Consider the following 14,721-nt stretch of genomic DNA (forward strand, 5'->3'; position numbering starts at 1 on the left):
GGAAAACAGGAATTCACTGCAGTTCGTAAATCTGTCTTTCTCCCAACAAATCCTAGCATTGGTTGTGTGTTGCTAGCAATTAGCTAAGAGTCATACTCATTTCTCTCCACTTTTAAAGCAGATTATTCCTCCTCTGTTGACATTGTTGGGCAATGTCACTCATACTAGCTACCTAATCTCTGTCTTCTGAGACTTGTGGACTGGGTTTGGGTGTTCCATAAGCACTAATCTACAACATATTCAAATAGTGTCATATAGCTATTATCTAATCACTCACAAAGCTCCCCTACTGAGTAATATCGTATTCTAATAGATGTCACAACACTTTGACCCTAAATGCCCAACCCCTGCAATCAGTACGTCTACACGAAGAAAAAAAATCTATTCTATTTGAATGTAACAGGACAGGTAATTCATCACTGCTATAGTTGTTATTGTAACGGCTGTCGTGGGAACCCCCCCAAAAGGTGCGGACTCCGGCCGCGAAACCTAAACCTATAGGGGAGTGTCTGGGTGGGTGTCTGTCCGCGGTGGCGGCTCTGGCGCGGGACGTGAACCCCACTCCACCATAGTCCTTCTCCGCCACTCTACCCGCCTCCGTGGCCTCTTTAACGCGGCGACACTCGCCGCCGACCTCGGACCTCGGACCCAAGCCACGGGTCCCGAATGGACGGGAGATTCCAGCAGCACCGGACGGCAACTCCGGAGTGAAGGGCGGCTCCGGCAGCTCCTGGCTGACCGGAGACTCCGGCAGCTCCGGACAGACGGGAGACTCCGGCAGCTCCGGACAGACGGGAGACTCCGGCAGCTCCGGACAGACGGGAGACTCCGGCAGCTCCGGACAGACGGGAGACTCCGGCAGCTCCGGACAGACGGGAGACTCCGGCAGCTCCGGACAGGCGGGAGACTCCGGCAGCTCGGGACAGGCGGGAGACTCCGGCAGCTCGGGACAGGCGGGAGACTCCGGCAGCTCGGGACAGGCGGGAGACTCCGGCAGCTCGGGACAGGCGGGAGACTCCGGCAGCTCGGGACAGGCGGGAGACTCCGGCAGCTCGGGACAGGCGGGAGACTCCGGCAGCTCGGGACAGACGGGAGACTCCGGCAGCTCGGGACAGGCGGGAGACTCCGGCAGCTCGGGACAGATGGGAGACTCTGGCAGCTCGGTACAGGTGGGAAACTCCGGCAGCTCGGGACAGACGGGAGACTCCGGCAGCTCGGGACAGACGGGAGACTCCGGCAGCTCGGGACAGACGGGAGACTCTGGCAGCGCTGGACAAGCGGGAGCACCTGTAGGGAGGAGACGGAGAGACAGCCTGGTGCGGGGGGCTTCCACCGGAGGGCTGGTGCGTGGAGGCGGCACAGGATAGACCAGACCGTGGAGGCGGCACCGGATAGACCGGACCGTGGAGGCGCACTGGAGGACTCGAGCACCGAGCCTGCCCAACCCTACCTGGCTGCACTGGGCTGTGCTGGCGAACCGGCGACACCATGCGTAGGGCTGGTGCCATGTACACCGGCCCGAGGAGACCAGATGCGCTGAGCCGGCTTTATGGCACCTGGCTCGATGCCCACTCTAGCCCGGCCGATACGAGGCACTGCAATGTACCGCACCGGGCTATGCACACGCACTGCCTGCCTGGTCCCTCCATCTCCACGGTAAGCACAGGGAGTTGGCTCAGGTCTCCTACCTGACTTAGCCACACTCCCTGTGTGCCTCCCCCCAATACATTTTTGGGGCTGCCTCTCGGGCTTCCAACCGCGCCGCCGTGCAGCCTCCTCATACCACCACCTCTCGGCTTTCGCTGCCTCCAGCTCAGCCTTGGGGCGGCGATATATTCTCCAGCCTGTGCCCAGGGTCCCTTGCCGTCCAGAATCTCCTCCCATGTCCAGGAGTCCTGCGATCGCTGCTGCTGTCCGTTACTACCCTGCTTGGTCCTTTGGTGGTGGGTGGTTCTGTAACGGCTGTCGTGAGAAGAAGGTGAGGACCAAAGCGCAGCATGGTGAGTGTTCATCTTATTTAATGAAAACTGAACACTGAATAACAAAACAACAAAGAAACAACCGGAACAGTTCTGTCTGGTGTAGACACACAAAGACTGAAAACAACCACTCACAAAACACAATCGAAAACAGGCTACCTAAATATGGTTCTCAATCAGGGACAACGATTGACAGCTGCCTCTGATTGAGAACCATACCAGGCCAAACACAGAAATAGAAAATCATAGAAAAACTAACATAGACAACTCACCCAACTCACGCCCTGACCATACTAAAACAAAAGACAAAACAAAGGAACTAAGGTCAGAACGTGACAGTTATGATGTATATAGTGCTATTTCTATTGTTTTAATTACCATTTTCATTATTTTATTTCACTAGTTTTACCACTGAGCTGTGGTTTATTTCACCTCGGACTGAGGACCGGTTTTACCACTGAGCTGTGGCTTGTTTTCTTCCTGATAACACACTCAGTATTTCACAACCTAATTTCAAAACGTACAATATCTACAGGAACAGAGGATATTAATCATTGGCATTGAACACAATTGTGTGTGTGCTTCTTCTGTACCTTTGTTTGTGTCTGCTGTACATTCTGATATAATGCAGTGAATCGCTGTTCATACTGCATCACACCCATGTCATCCTCCTATCTTGTCACACCAACACCAAATAAGACATCTTGCACCATTATTCCATACAGCACTCTTGGAGGCCATGCACTACCACCCCTTTCCCTGCAGTCTTCACCTTGGTGGCTGGTTATATGTAAAGGTCAGCGAAGGAGAAGCCTGGCACAGCAGTCTGTTATCCCACTGCAGATGAAATATTCACAGGAAGAGATCCCCCCCACCCACCCCTCCCTGTCATGTGGAGAGTGGATCTCCAGGCAGTGCAGACATTCATAGTCACAATTGACTCTCATACTGACTGCAGAAGGAGAGGAATCCCATCACAACAAACAAATACTTCATAATGACTTCAGATCAAAAACAGTTATTACCATGCAACCACTAAGACTAGAGCATCACACCACAAATAATGTATTTCTACTAGTGAACAAGCAGAAAGTGTTATATTTCCGTGACACATTGATGACGCAACATCCAAAACATACGGTCTACTGTGAGTGGCCAGACAGTGTTCTACCCTGTGCTGTAAGCACCTGGTGATGAGTAATGTTCACCTGTCAGGTCAATAAATCAATGCCTGTCACAAAGGTTCTGTTTATATTTGGAAGTTTCTGAGCTGTCAGCAGTAAGTCAACTTATAACAACAGATCGCCTACCCTGTAACAACTCCCTGTAACAATGGATAATCTAATATCCCCCCTCCTTGACTTACTTTGAGGAAAAATGTACTTACTATGACTGGGATGTGGTTGTCCCACCTAGCCATCTTAAGATGAGTGCACTAACTGTAAGTGGGTGTGGTTACGAGTGTCTGCTAACGGACTAAAGTGTACAAATAAAAAAAATAAAAAAAGTGATGGACTAATTTCACTGACAAATCTTTATTGCTCTAAGGTTAATGTTTAGTCTCTAAAAGATAAGACAAGGAATAAAATCCTGCATTTATATTCTGAGGATTAGTTCCTACACTGAGTGACTCACTGTTGCCATATAAACGAAGACAGGACCATAATACAAGGAATAATTTCCTGCATTTACATTCCGAGGATTGGCACATGGGTCATTCTATGAAAATGGTGGCTTTCCTTTCCCTGCCTTAACCACCAGGGAAAACACTTAAGTGTCAGATAATGACACAAAATGTTTGTTTTAATTGAAGTGTTTTGTGTTAATAGACAGTATATACAGTGCGTTCTGAAAGTATTCAGACCCCTTGACTTTTTCCACATTTTGTTAATTTACAGCCTTATTCTAAAATAGATTAAATACATTTTTCTCCTCATCAATGTAGGGGAAACAAACTATTTAATGCATTTTAGAATAAAGCTGTAACATAACTAAATGTGGAAAAGTCAAGGGGTCTGAATACTTTCAGAATGCTCTGTATATAGTACAACATGCTCAATACCATGACATTGGCTTGTCCTACTCCCTAGGGTCATGAATGAGTTGTGGTTTAGTGACATATTTTGAGTAAAAATATATATTTCTCTCGCACCTTAAAATGTTATAATATAAAAGTATTTAGTGGAATACTTCAACTAAAATATCAACTAAATAGTATAATTTACAAGGAATAGCTGTCCCTCAATTTCATGTCACTTGTGTTACCCCATTATAGATGACCACTTTGAAAACAATTCAACATCTTTGCCAACTTCTTCCTGGGTCAAAGGTTCATTGGAGGCAGGGCTGTTTTGAAAGGAACATGGTGGGTCTGCACTCTCTCATTTTAGCAATTTTAAGATTAATTTGATAATTTCATGCTAAACCTTAAAGACATCCTCCGGAACTTTGGCAAATAGCATGTTTTTTTTATTTTTTTACCTCCCGCTTTGGCCAATGTGGCCAGTTTATACATGCATAATCCAGGAGCAGAATTACAGTCTCACCTTGATTTGCCACAAAATCTCTAGTTGAAAGTGACTGTTTCTGGAAACTGTGCAACAACATTTTCTCATACCCCCCATCTCTTTCCCCCCATTCGAGTTTTAGGCAATGAGATTCAGCCCCTCGCCATTTGAGTGACAGCTAGCAAGATGCACACAGCAGGTCGAGAGAGCAATGACACATCGGGGACCGCTTTTGGCTAATGAGTGCTACTTTCAGAACTACTACCAAATAAGTACCAGAGTGTTACACAGTTTATAGTAAAGGGAAAGGAAAGTTGATTACAATAATTTACAAACACAGCTGTAGCTCGGCCACCTTCCACCGCAGATGCGGAAGGCCGACATAGGTGGATGCCGTAGATTGAAACGCAGCCCATGCAAAAAGCCAGATATCTATCTTAAATTGACAGATTTTGATGGAGATTTTTTTGTTTGTTACTTAGATTGATGCACAGGTGCGTCAATAGAAACTTAAGAATTACGTGATTTAATAACAATTTAAGAAGTGTGGTTTGAGCTATTGTGGCCGACAGCTATGCCATCTATGCCAGCTATGCCATCTAGCCTGCAAATTTGTCACTATATAATATATAGTTTAAAGTAAATTACTAATCAAAACATTTTCTTAATATTATCATTAACCTTATGTCTTTGATTATATATGCAAATGAAATAGTCAACTTACATGGAAAGCCCGAGTTGTCATTAAAATATATGTAACACCAGTGACAAAAAGGGAAGGCATAATTTTCAGGGAAATGTAACTTATTAAAATGCATTAAGCTGTCATTTATGGTGATTTACAATGTTACGGGGTGTTAACTATTATCTGACTAAGTTTTGGTTAAAAAATAAATAATAATAATTTAATTGCTGGTCAAAAGCCATTATTTTCATGGAACGACCCCCACTGAGTGGCTCACTGTTGTCATATAAACAAAGACTGAACAATAAAACCATTGTGACATACCGGCCCCTAAAGACAAGCATGGCCCTGACATACAGGTATCCATCTACTCCGACAGGGCAAGGGTGTCAATAAACAAAACAAGTGTGTCGTGTCCCCTCCCCAGATACACAACAGCACAGACACATTCACAGGAGTCTTACTCAACTTGTTTTATTTACAGGAGCCACGTATGCAAATGCATTGTTTTTTTCCCCCATATAATTTCAGACACTGGTAATACACAATTATCTTTGCCTTTTTCACATGAAGAGTTGACTAACCAGAGACATGGAAGCCATTCTCAATCTAAAGGCCAGACGCTTGGATGACGAATCATTGATATTTAATTCCAAATCCCTTACAAAAAGATAACAAATAAATTAGAACATTCTCTGACTTTCTCCCCTCTTTCAGGATGTTGGTTGAATTAAACATGAATACACTAGCAGTAGAGAATTGTAGAAAAGACACGGTTGAGGACAGAGTATGGGAAAAGCAATGAAACACCACCTATCAGAATATGTAGCTAGCAAGAAAGAGATCAAACAAAATGGCACAACAAAAATAGTTTTACTACAACATAACATTTACAGAAAAGCAGTACAGAAGCAACACAAGCCTGTGAGGATCTCAGCAATGAAGTGACGATGATAGTATTTCGTGCCTCGTTGTTTCATGTCAGAATTGGGTGTACATTTCCCCCCCCATCAACACCCCAAAAGTGATACTTCTCAATATCAATAAGGATCAAACTAGTTAGAAAAGTCATGTTCTGAGCTTGGTTAAGTACATGCTTTTAATTAAGTATCATAGGAGGGGGGGGAAAAAAAGAGACATCTGAAAAAAATATAATAAAAATCGACATTAAAAGAAAATGAAAAGAACGCCATTATCCCCAGAAGGGCGTCGTAACAGACACCCTTACCTCCCTAATCTGAGCTTCTGCCAAGGACTTGCAAACACAGGGCTTCCGAACCCACAACTTCAACTGTCTGAGGGAAACAAAGGTTACGGTAAATTCAACAAGAGACTAGGCGGCAAAACCTCAAGTGGACATTTTTCAAATGGGTGGGTATTTGGTGGCTGTGTCACAAACTCCCTCAATTTATTGACCTTTGAATAAACTGACCCATTGTATGACTGTGGGTCCAGGGCGACTTTCTATGTTTGTAACCCCTCGGTGGTGTGCCGAGACTTGTCACCCCCCCCCACAGAAAAACAGAAAGCATCAGCCTCTGTCCATGCATTCGAGCAGTGAGCCGGGACAAAAACAAAACACATTGCCATGTGTCATAAAATCACCAGAGGACTGCAGTAGTCTTGTTTTCTTTTAAATATATTCTTTACCTTTATTTTTTTGCTTGCTTTTATCTTGTTTTTTTGTCTAAGACTGTCCTTTAAATGCAAATAAAGGAGATCATCTTAGGTTGTGATAACATCCAGTGCCCGTCTGTTTTCTTCTATACCTCAATGCTGTTTCCCGCGTAAAGCCTGGTCCATGTCCGAGCTGCAAGGTGCACAGAGAGGGGGTTCATTAACCACAGGTATTAATTAGCATTCTTCTTGAAGGAATGTCTTGCTATCTCTGAATTGATTTGACCTGCAGTGGCACTTTAGGAGGCTGAAGTGAAGAGCACTACAAGAGCAGTAAGTAATTGGTTCCTTCTCACAATCACTGCCTCTGTTTAAAACAAGGCTTTGTTCACATTCAGAGATAGGTACTCTTGATCAGAGGATGCAAAATCCTTTAAATGCCAAGGGGTGAGAATTTAAACTGAGTTCACTTCAAAACATGACACGTGCGTGCGCTGTCTCACCTGTCTCAATGGCTTGGGCTTCGTTTGATTTCCACTGCTCTGCAACATCGTTTGCAAGTGGGTCATCAGGGTTAGGAGCGCTTAATAATGCTTGGATTGATAGCAGCACTGTGCGGATCTGCAAAGCTGGGGACCACTTATCTGTGAGAGAAAGAAAACGGTGGAGGAAGGAGTCATACTTTGAGTCAGGACATGACTGTGACCAATGATAACTGAATCTGGATAACTCACCTTTCAAGATGTCTAGGCATATCCTACCCAGCTTGTCCACATTGGGATGGTAGATTTTGGTCATGAATCGCACTTTAGGAGCTGCCATGGGATATTCTTCTGGCAGAAAGAGTTCAAGTTTAAAGGTGCCTCCTTCGAAAGGGGAGTCCTGGGGTCCTGAAATCACCACATGGAAGTAGCGTGCATTCGCCTCATCAGGCTCTGCCTTTATTCCAGGAACGGGTTCGGCCAGCAAACGCTGAGTCTCCTGAACACAGACAGAGATACAGATCGAGACATGCAGGTAGATAGACAAACACATGCAAACAGAAACGTGTCATGTTCATGTTTGAAGTGAACCCAGTTTAAATTGTCTCAAGCAGAATGCGACACACATGTAGCGAGACTGATAAGCACCAACAACCAGATGTCAGGTCAGGGTCAATAGTTACCAAGGTTTTGGACAACTATGTTTAGGTGCAAGGACATACATTCAAGGTCAGGTTTGACATTCTGTTTCTGAACCTTTTGGGGGCAAAGAACATCCACCCGGTCTTGTCTCTTTCAAGAGCACAAAATGGTCACTCGCCCAGTGTTTTAGATCCTCAGCGAAGAGCTCATAGGATATATTCTATTGCAGTTAAATTAAAGGTGAAATAAAAAATATATAATAATTACATGCCTGGATGTGAACTTGCTGCAAAGTCTGTTTTTTGTGAATTATTCTGAAGCCTAGTGAGAACCAACATGTAACATCTTCATGGTATGACCGTCATTCTGATGAAAATAGATTTATTAACAATAACTTTCAAATAGAACTCTGATAGCCCCATGTAAACTATAACACCCACTGTAAAATGTTTGTCTTCTCGGTTTTTGTATTCAACTAGGCAAGTCAGTAAGTTAGGCCAGTTAAGTAGGCTGATAATTGAATGTTTCTGTCAAACATTTGTTTTTGTAGCCACCTAGTATATGTATGACAAACTATTGCCCCATGTCGCTTCATTCATTTCTGACACAGAACTCCGGCAAGACAAACAAGATCTCCTGATCATTGGGCCTAGACACAGTTTGAGAGAAATACCTGCACTGCCACCGGTTTCTATACTACAGCCAAGTTAGCTTTTCTTCCCAAAGCACTTTCATACACAGTAAACCAAGCAAGTAAATGTGAGTTTATAATGCATACTCTGGAGTCCAGTAGTACAGCAAGTTCTACCAATATCTAACTAGCTAAATCTGCTAGTTGTATGTACGTTGCTAATGTTAGCTAGCAGTGCCAGTCGAGTGTCACTGTTGAGATCGTTAACTTGAGACCATAGCAAGGTTACTTCAATACATATATACTAAGAAAATTATTAATTTCAACACAAATAGACAATTAAGCAGACTTGGGCCTATTCAGCAGGAAGGATAATACATTTGACCAAACATTCCTCTGACTTGGGGCTGAGCCTGAGACACAGTACCTAGCTAACGGAAGTAACGTTAGCTAGCAAATACATGGCAATGCACGTGCCTAGTCGTATTTTTCTTCGCAACTCAAAGGGGACCGAACTATGGTTTGTGAACCATTTATCGCATGTGGTTTTTGGAATTACCTTTATAATCCTGCGGGGTAGTCCTGCCATCTTGTTTTACTGTATACAGTATTTTTGTATGTTCACTCCTTCGTCGCCGACAAACACGCCTTCCGGTGAATGGTGTTGGCCTCTGACGGGATTGTGAATGCTGGGAAATGTATTTTGGTCAACGACCAGCGCGAACATATTTCAATTAAACGAACTTAAATGTTCCAGTAGTGGGTGCTTTCGAAATCTCAGAGAAAATACTAGAAATATGAACGTACTCTTTATTGTAATTTCTTTGAATCACAAAAACCTGAAAGATATGGACTGAATTGAAATGATCGTAAAAATGGACAGTTCTCACAATCAATGTAATATTGTTCTGCACCGTATGAGCCAAAGTTTGAGTCCCAGTTGCAGCTTTGTCTTTCTCCCGTTACACTGGTCCCCATTGCAGTGCACAATAACATGCAAATACCCTAACTATGTCCCAGAATTTAATTAAATACAAGGTATTCAGCAAATAGGGAAAATATATATTTCACTGACAGTTTTGGTAATCTGCTTCAAAACAAGTGCGCAACTTCAGATATGTTAATTTTATTTTACAGCACAATTAAAATTACACCAAAAAACAGTTTGGGATTTGGAGGGTGAGCCAAGCTAATAATTATGTAAGTTATCAATGATTCTGAAGGTAAGAAACTCCTTAACAATTATCGGTCTTTTGGGGGATCTCTCTTTCTGCGTCGTGTATGGTACCTAAGAAAAAAAAGGAACAAAAGTTAAAACGTTCAACATACGGTGGATTCCGAAAGTAAGTACAGCCTTATTCTAAAATGTATTAAGCGATATTCTCTCGATCTATACACAAAATATCCCATAATGACAAAGCAAAAACAGGTTATTAGAAATTTTAAAAATCTGAAATATCACATTTACAAGTATTCAGACCCTTTACTCAGTACTTTGTTGAAGCACCTTTGGCAGCGATTATAACCTCGAGTCTACTTAAATATGACGCTATAAGCTTGGCACACCTGTATTTGGGGAGTTTCTCCCATTCTTCTCTACAGATCCTCTCAAGCTCTGTCAGGTTGGATAGGGAGTGTCGTTGCACAGCGATGTTCAGGTCTCTCCAGAGATGTTCGGTTGTGTTCAAGTCCGGGTTCTGGCTGGCCACTTAAGGACATTCAGAGACTTGTCTTGATGCCACTCCTGCATGGTCTTGGCTGTGTGCTTAAGGTCGTTGTCCTGTTGGAAGGTGAACCTTCACCCCAGTCTGAGGTCCTGAGTGCTCTGGAGCAGGTTTTCATCAAGGATCTCTGTACTTTGCTCCGTTCATCTTTCCCTCAATCCTGACTAGTCTCCCAGTCCCTGCCGCTGCAAAACATCCATAGAGTATGAACCTGCCACCACCATGCGTCACCGTAGGCATGGTGCCAGGTTTCCTCCAGACGTGACGCTTGTCATTCAGTCCAAAGAGTTCAATCTTGGTTTCATCAGACCAGAGAATCTTGTTTATCATGGCCTAAGAATCCTTTAGGTGCCTTTTGGCAAACTCCAAGCAGACTGACTGTCATGTGCATTTTACTGAGGAGTGGCTTCCGTCTGGCCACCACCATAAAGCCCTGATTGGTGGAGTACTGCCAAGATGGTTGTACTTCTGAAAGGTTCTCCTTTCTCCAGAGGAACTCTGGAGCTCTGGCAGAGTGACCATTGGGTTCTTGGTCACCTGCCTGACCAAGGCCCTTCTCCCCCGATTGCTCAGTTTGGCCGAGCAACTAGCTCTAGGAAGAGTCTTGGTGGTTCCAAACTTGTTCCATTTAAGAATGATGGAGGCCACTGTGTTCTTGAGGACCTTCAATTCTGCAGAAATGTGTTGGTACCCTTCCCCAGATCTGTGCCTCTACAGAATCCTGTCTCGAAGCACTATGGACAATTCCTTTGACCTCATGTCTTGGTTTTTGCTCTGACTTGCACTGTCAACTGTGAGACCTTATCTAGACAGGTGTGTGCCTTTCCAAATCATGTCCAATCAATTGAATCTACCACAAGTGGACTCCAATCAAGTTGTAGAAACATCAAGGATGATCAATGGAAACAGAATGCTCATAGCAAAGGGTCTTACTTACATAAGGTTTCTGTTTTTTAATAAAAATTCTAACATTTTTAAAAACCTGTTTTCGCTTTGTCATTATGGGGTATTGTGTGTAGATGGATAAAATGTTTTTTCCTCAATTTTAGAATAAGGCTAACGTAACAAAATGTGGAAAAGGGGAAGGGGTCTGAATAGTTGCAAATGCACTGTATAGGTGATTTTAAAAAGGACTGAGTGAGGATTGTACCCACCTTCATGCAAGTTTCTCACTCAATACATTAATTTACAAATTAGCAACTTAAGGTACATTTTGAATACTTAAAAAGCCCAATGCAAACATTATCTCAATATCAAATCATTTCTGGGTAACAATTAAGTACCTTACTGGGATTATTTTCATTCAAAATTGTCAAAAACAAACAAAAATAGCTTCTTAGCAAGAGCAATTTCTCAAGCAAGAATTTTGCTAGAACTGTCGGAGTGGGGAGGGGAAAACCGAAGCCTCGTTATTGGCAGAGACGTTTGGAACTCTTTCATATTGGTCTATTAACTAATTTACCACCTGGTGATGTAACCAAGCAGGTCAAAACAGGCTGAAATTTCAGGCGACCTTTTCAAACAGCTCTCTTAAACAAAAAGAGCATTATCATTTTCACAGCATTCTTCCAACCTCAACATGGAAATATATATAAAACACAGGAAATTACATTTTTGACTGCACTGGGCCTTTAATTCCAAGGAAGTGCCATGTGAGTTCAGTACCAATATTTAATATGGAACAGGTGTGGATTTATCTATTGCCCTGCTTTGAGCAATCAACAACATAATTTTCCCCTTCTGAGCATCTTTATAATTTAGACAGTGCCCAGTTAGTACTGACTATCACTAAAGTGATTCAATCATAGAAGGTGTACTTACTGTCCCACTGGGTACCAGCGGTGCTTGGTGGTGTGAAACATTTTGCTCAGCTCCTCGATGGTGGGGGCCTGTTTGTTCTGCAGCACCTCCCTGCCGAGATGGGCCTTCAGCACCTGGTCATGTGTCTCTGCCGGATTGGTCAGGGGGTCTGGCCGTAGAATGGGCTACAGTGTCACAAATACATAAGCCCAAAACAATCAAGGACCATTTATACTGTTTTTCAACCTAAATCGCAGGGCTTATTTTGCCATTTAATAGCCGCCATGATGAGAAAAGGGGCATATTGCTGGCAGGGAAATCACGGTCTTCCACAGACATCATGATTTTACAGATCAACCTGCAGGGCTTATTGTGTTTGCAAGTGCAGTATTTACAGTATTTAAGTGGTTTCCTTTTCCTCATCAGCTCTGTTAACGTCAGTATCGGCAAATCCAAGTTCTAATTTATTACCTGGGTAAGTTCATAAGGAACATCCTCAGAGGGATGGTAGCACACTATGGTCTTCCCATCAGATGTCACACCAATTTCCACCTTACTGCAATGAAGGTGACAAGAAATTAACAAAGTCAGTCATCGCAATACACACAGTTACAAAATTATGATTTACTGTAACTAAGGCAACATAGCAAGCTATCTACTTACCAATCATCATCAATGGAAGGTCCACGGATAGTTGACTTGTGAAGGACAGGCACAACGCCTGTTGTGGATATATTGGCTTACATAAATCAAAAGGTACAGTATGATGTGATTAATAACTGCCAAGCTACAGTCACAAGATTGCTAGCTAGCTGGGTTCTCTGCCTCAGAAATGCTTACTAATATATGTGCGCTAACAATAACTATATAGCTAGCTGACAAAATCATTTCAGCACTTGAGATTGTGTTCACAAAACGTGTTCCTCAATCTTGCAAGTTTTAAAATAGACAGTACTCACCTGTGCAGTGTTTTAGTTGAGTAACAGTTGAAAACCGTGTAAATAAACAACTCAACCTATTTAAATGACCTGTAGCAGCCATGCTCTACAGAAATGTTGCATTTGTGTTTGATGGAAATATTTCCGTGTATGTACTACACGGAAATAATTCCGTGTGAAAACGTAAATCCTACATTCAGTTCCGCCATACAAACCTTTACGAACAAATCCTTTTTCTTTAGCAAAGCCAAAGTAAAAATACAAAAATAAAACAACTGGGGCAGTTTAACTGTCAAATTTATTTTGGTTAACGTATTTATCACATTTGTAGAAATATATTTTTAGAATTGGAATAGAGTAAACTGAGAAATAATGGGATTTTAACATTTTGCTAATTCATTAACACGAAACTCCAGTTGCAGCATTGCTCTTAACCTCCATATAATGGCAACTAAACATCGAAAGGGTTACCGATGTGACGTCTTACTGGAACCCTCAGTATTCCACAGTTCCACAGCCAATGGAGGAGGGGAAGGCAAATGTATCAGTGAAACTTCAGCCAGAGGTTTTTAACCCATTCACCCTGTCTCCTCTGGCAGAACAGACCATCCTTGATGTTCTTGTTGACTGGGTGCAAAACAAACGGCTCTTTTCACCCACTGCAGCCAGAGGAATGGTCATCACTGACCTAACCCATGAGGTTGCATACTGTTACAGACTGGAAACATTTACAGAGCACAGGTCTGTGTGCTTAAGATTTGAACCGCAATGCAAAACTTCCAAAGCAACAGTGTCTCCAAAACCAGCAGGGGAAGTACAGGAGCCACAACCCTGGAAGGTGCCTGTGACCCCGGCCAAGATGTTCCACAACCAGGTGTTAAATTACAGGCTGATTCACACAGACCGAGTGACCGGGTGCTCTTACTGCCAGGAGCAGAAGTGGGTTATGTGCAAGGCCTGCTGTGCCACTACTAGGGTGAGCTTCCCTGTGAGGCAGGGGCACCAAAAACCCCTGCAGAGAGTGCAAGGGTGAGAAGATGGTGCCCTGCATGTCCCTGGGCCGGGTTTGCTGTGAGATGTGCGTGGGAAAGGGCCAGATGTGCTACTTCAAAGAGCTGCAGGTGGACTACCGTTGTCATCTCGACAGATACCTGCTAGGTGTCCCAGGCAGCATCCCAGAGGAGAGGATTTCCCATGCCAAAGGGGAGATCCTCCACAATGGCTTGGGCCAAAAGGTGTGCCCCATTAGTACCTTCTCTGTGGAAGAGGTCAACGCAGCCTCATGGCGGATGGTGCGGTCGTCCCACTCCAGCTGCCCCCAGTGCCGCATCATTCAACAGAGACATCCACTGAGGGCAGTGCCAGTGACTCGAGTCCAGTATCGCTGGAGGGATACTTCTAGAAGTGTGTTTATTTTTGGAGTAGACCACTCCATCTACTGGCCAGGCTACCCAGAGAGGAGGATCCGTCTCTGGTTATAGAACTGGTAATGCTCAAATCCCAGATAAAAGCTTCCTCAAACACATGCGTATGATAACAAAAAGATTTTCATCCTTTCCTTTTCAAATATCAGATTTACTACAGTACCAGTCAAAAGTTTGTACACATACTCATTCAATGATTTTTCTTTATTTTTAATATTTTCTACATTGTAGAATAATAGTGAAGACATCACAATTGTGAAATAAAACATATGGAATCATGTAGTAACCAAAA

The 14,721-nt window shown here is 43.4% G+C and overlaps 2 protein-coding genes across 2 annotated transcripts; both read right to left on the bottom strand.

Moving 5' to 3' along the window:
• Positions 1–5,629: 5,629 nt before the first annotated feature.
• LOC139392663 (ubiquitin-conjugating enzyme E2 N-like) lies at positions 5,630–9,220 on the bottom strand. The gene is made up of 4 exons (XM_071140809.1): positions 9,103–9,220; positions 7,523–7,769; positions 7,292–7,432; positions 5,630–6,981 (listed from the first exon to the last, which is right to left on the bottom strand). Exons 1-4 carry the CDS (start codon positions 9,130–9,132, stop codon positions 6,935–6,937), a joined length of 465 nt encoding a protein of 154 aa, XP_070996910.1. The 5' UTR covers positions 9,133–9,220; the 3' UTR covers positions 5,630–6,934.
• A 119-nt stretch (positions 9,221–9,339) lies between these two features.
• LOC139392664 (large ribosomal subunit protein mL42-like) lies at positions 9,340–13,160 on the bottom strand. Its single transcript, XM_071140810.1, has 5 exons — positions 13,027–13,160; positions 12,731–12,788; positions 12,539–12,623; positions 12,089–12,252; positions 9,340–9,831 (listed from the first exon to the last, which is right to left on the bottom strand). Exons 1-5 carry the CDS (start codon positions 13,106–13,108, stop codon positions 9,786–9,788), a joined length of 435 nt encoding a protein of 144 aa, XP_070996911.1. The 5' UTR covers positions 13,109–13,160; the 3' UTR covers positions 9,340–9,785.
• Between the last annotated feature and the right edge of the window lie 1,561 nt (positions 13,161–14,721).

Source organism: Oncorhynchus clarkii, chromosome 33 (genome assembly GCF_045791955.1).
Source record: "Oncorhynchus clarkii lewisi isolate Uvic-CL-2024 chromosome 33, UVic_Ocla_1.0, whole genome shotgun sequence".
NCBI classification, from domain to species: domain Eukaryota; kingdom Metazoa; phylum Chordata; class Actinopteri; order Salmoniformes; family Salmonidae; genus Oncorhynchus; species Oncorhynchus clarkii.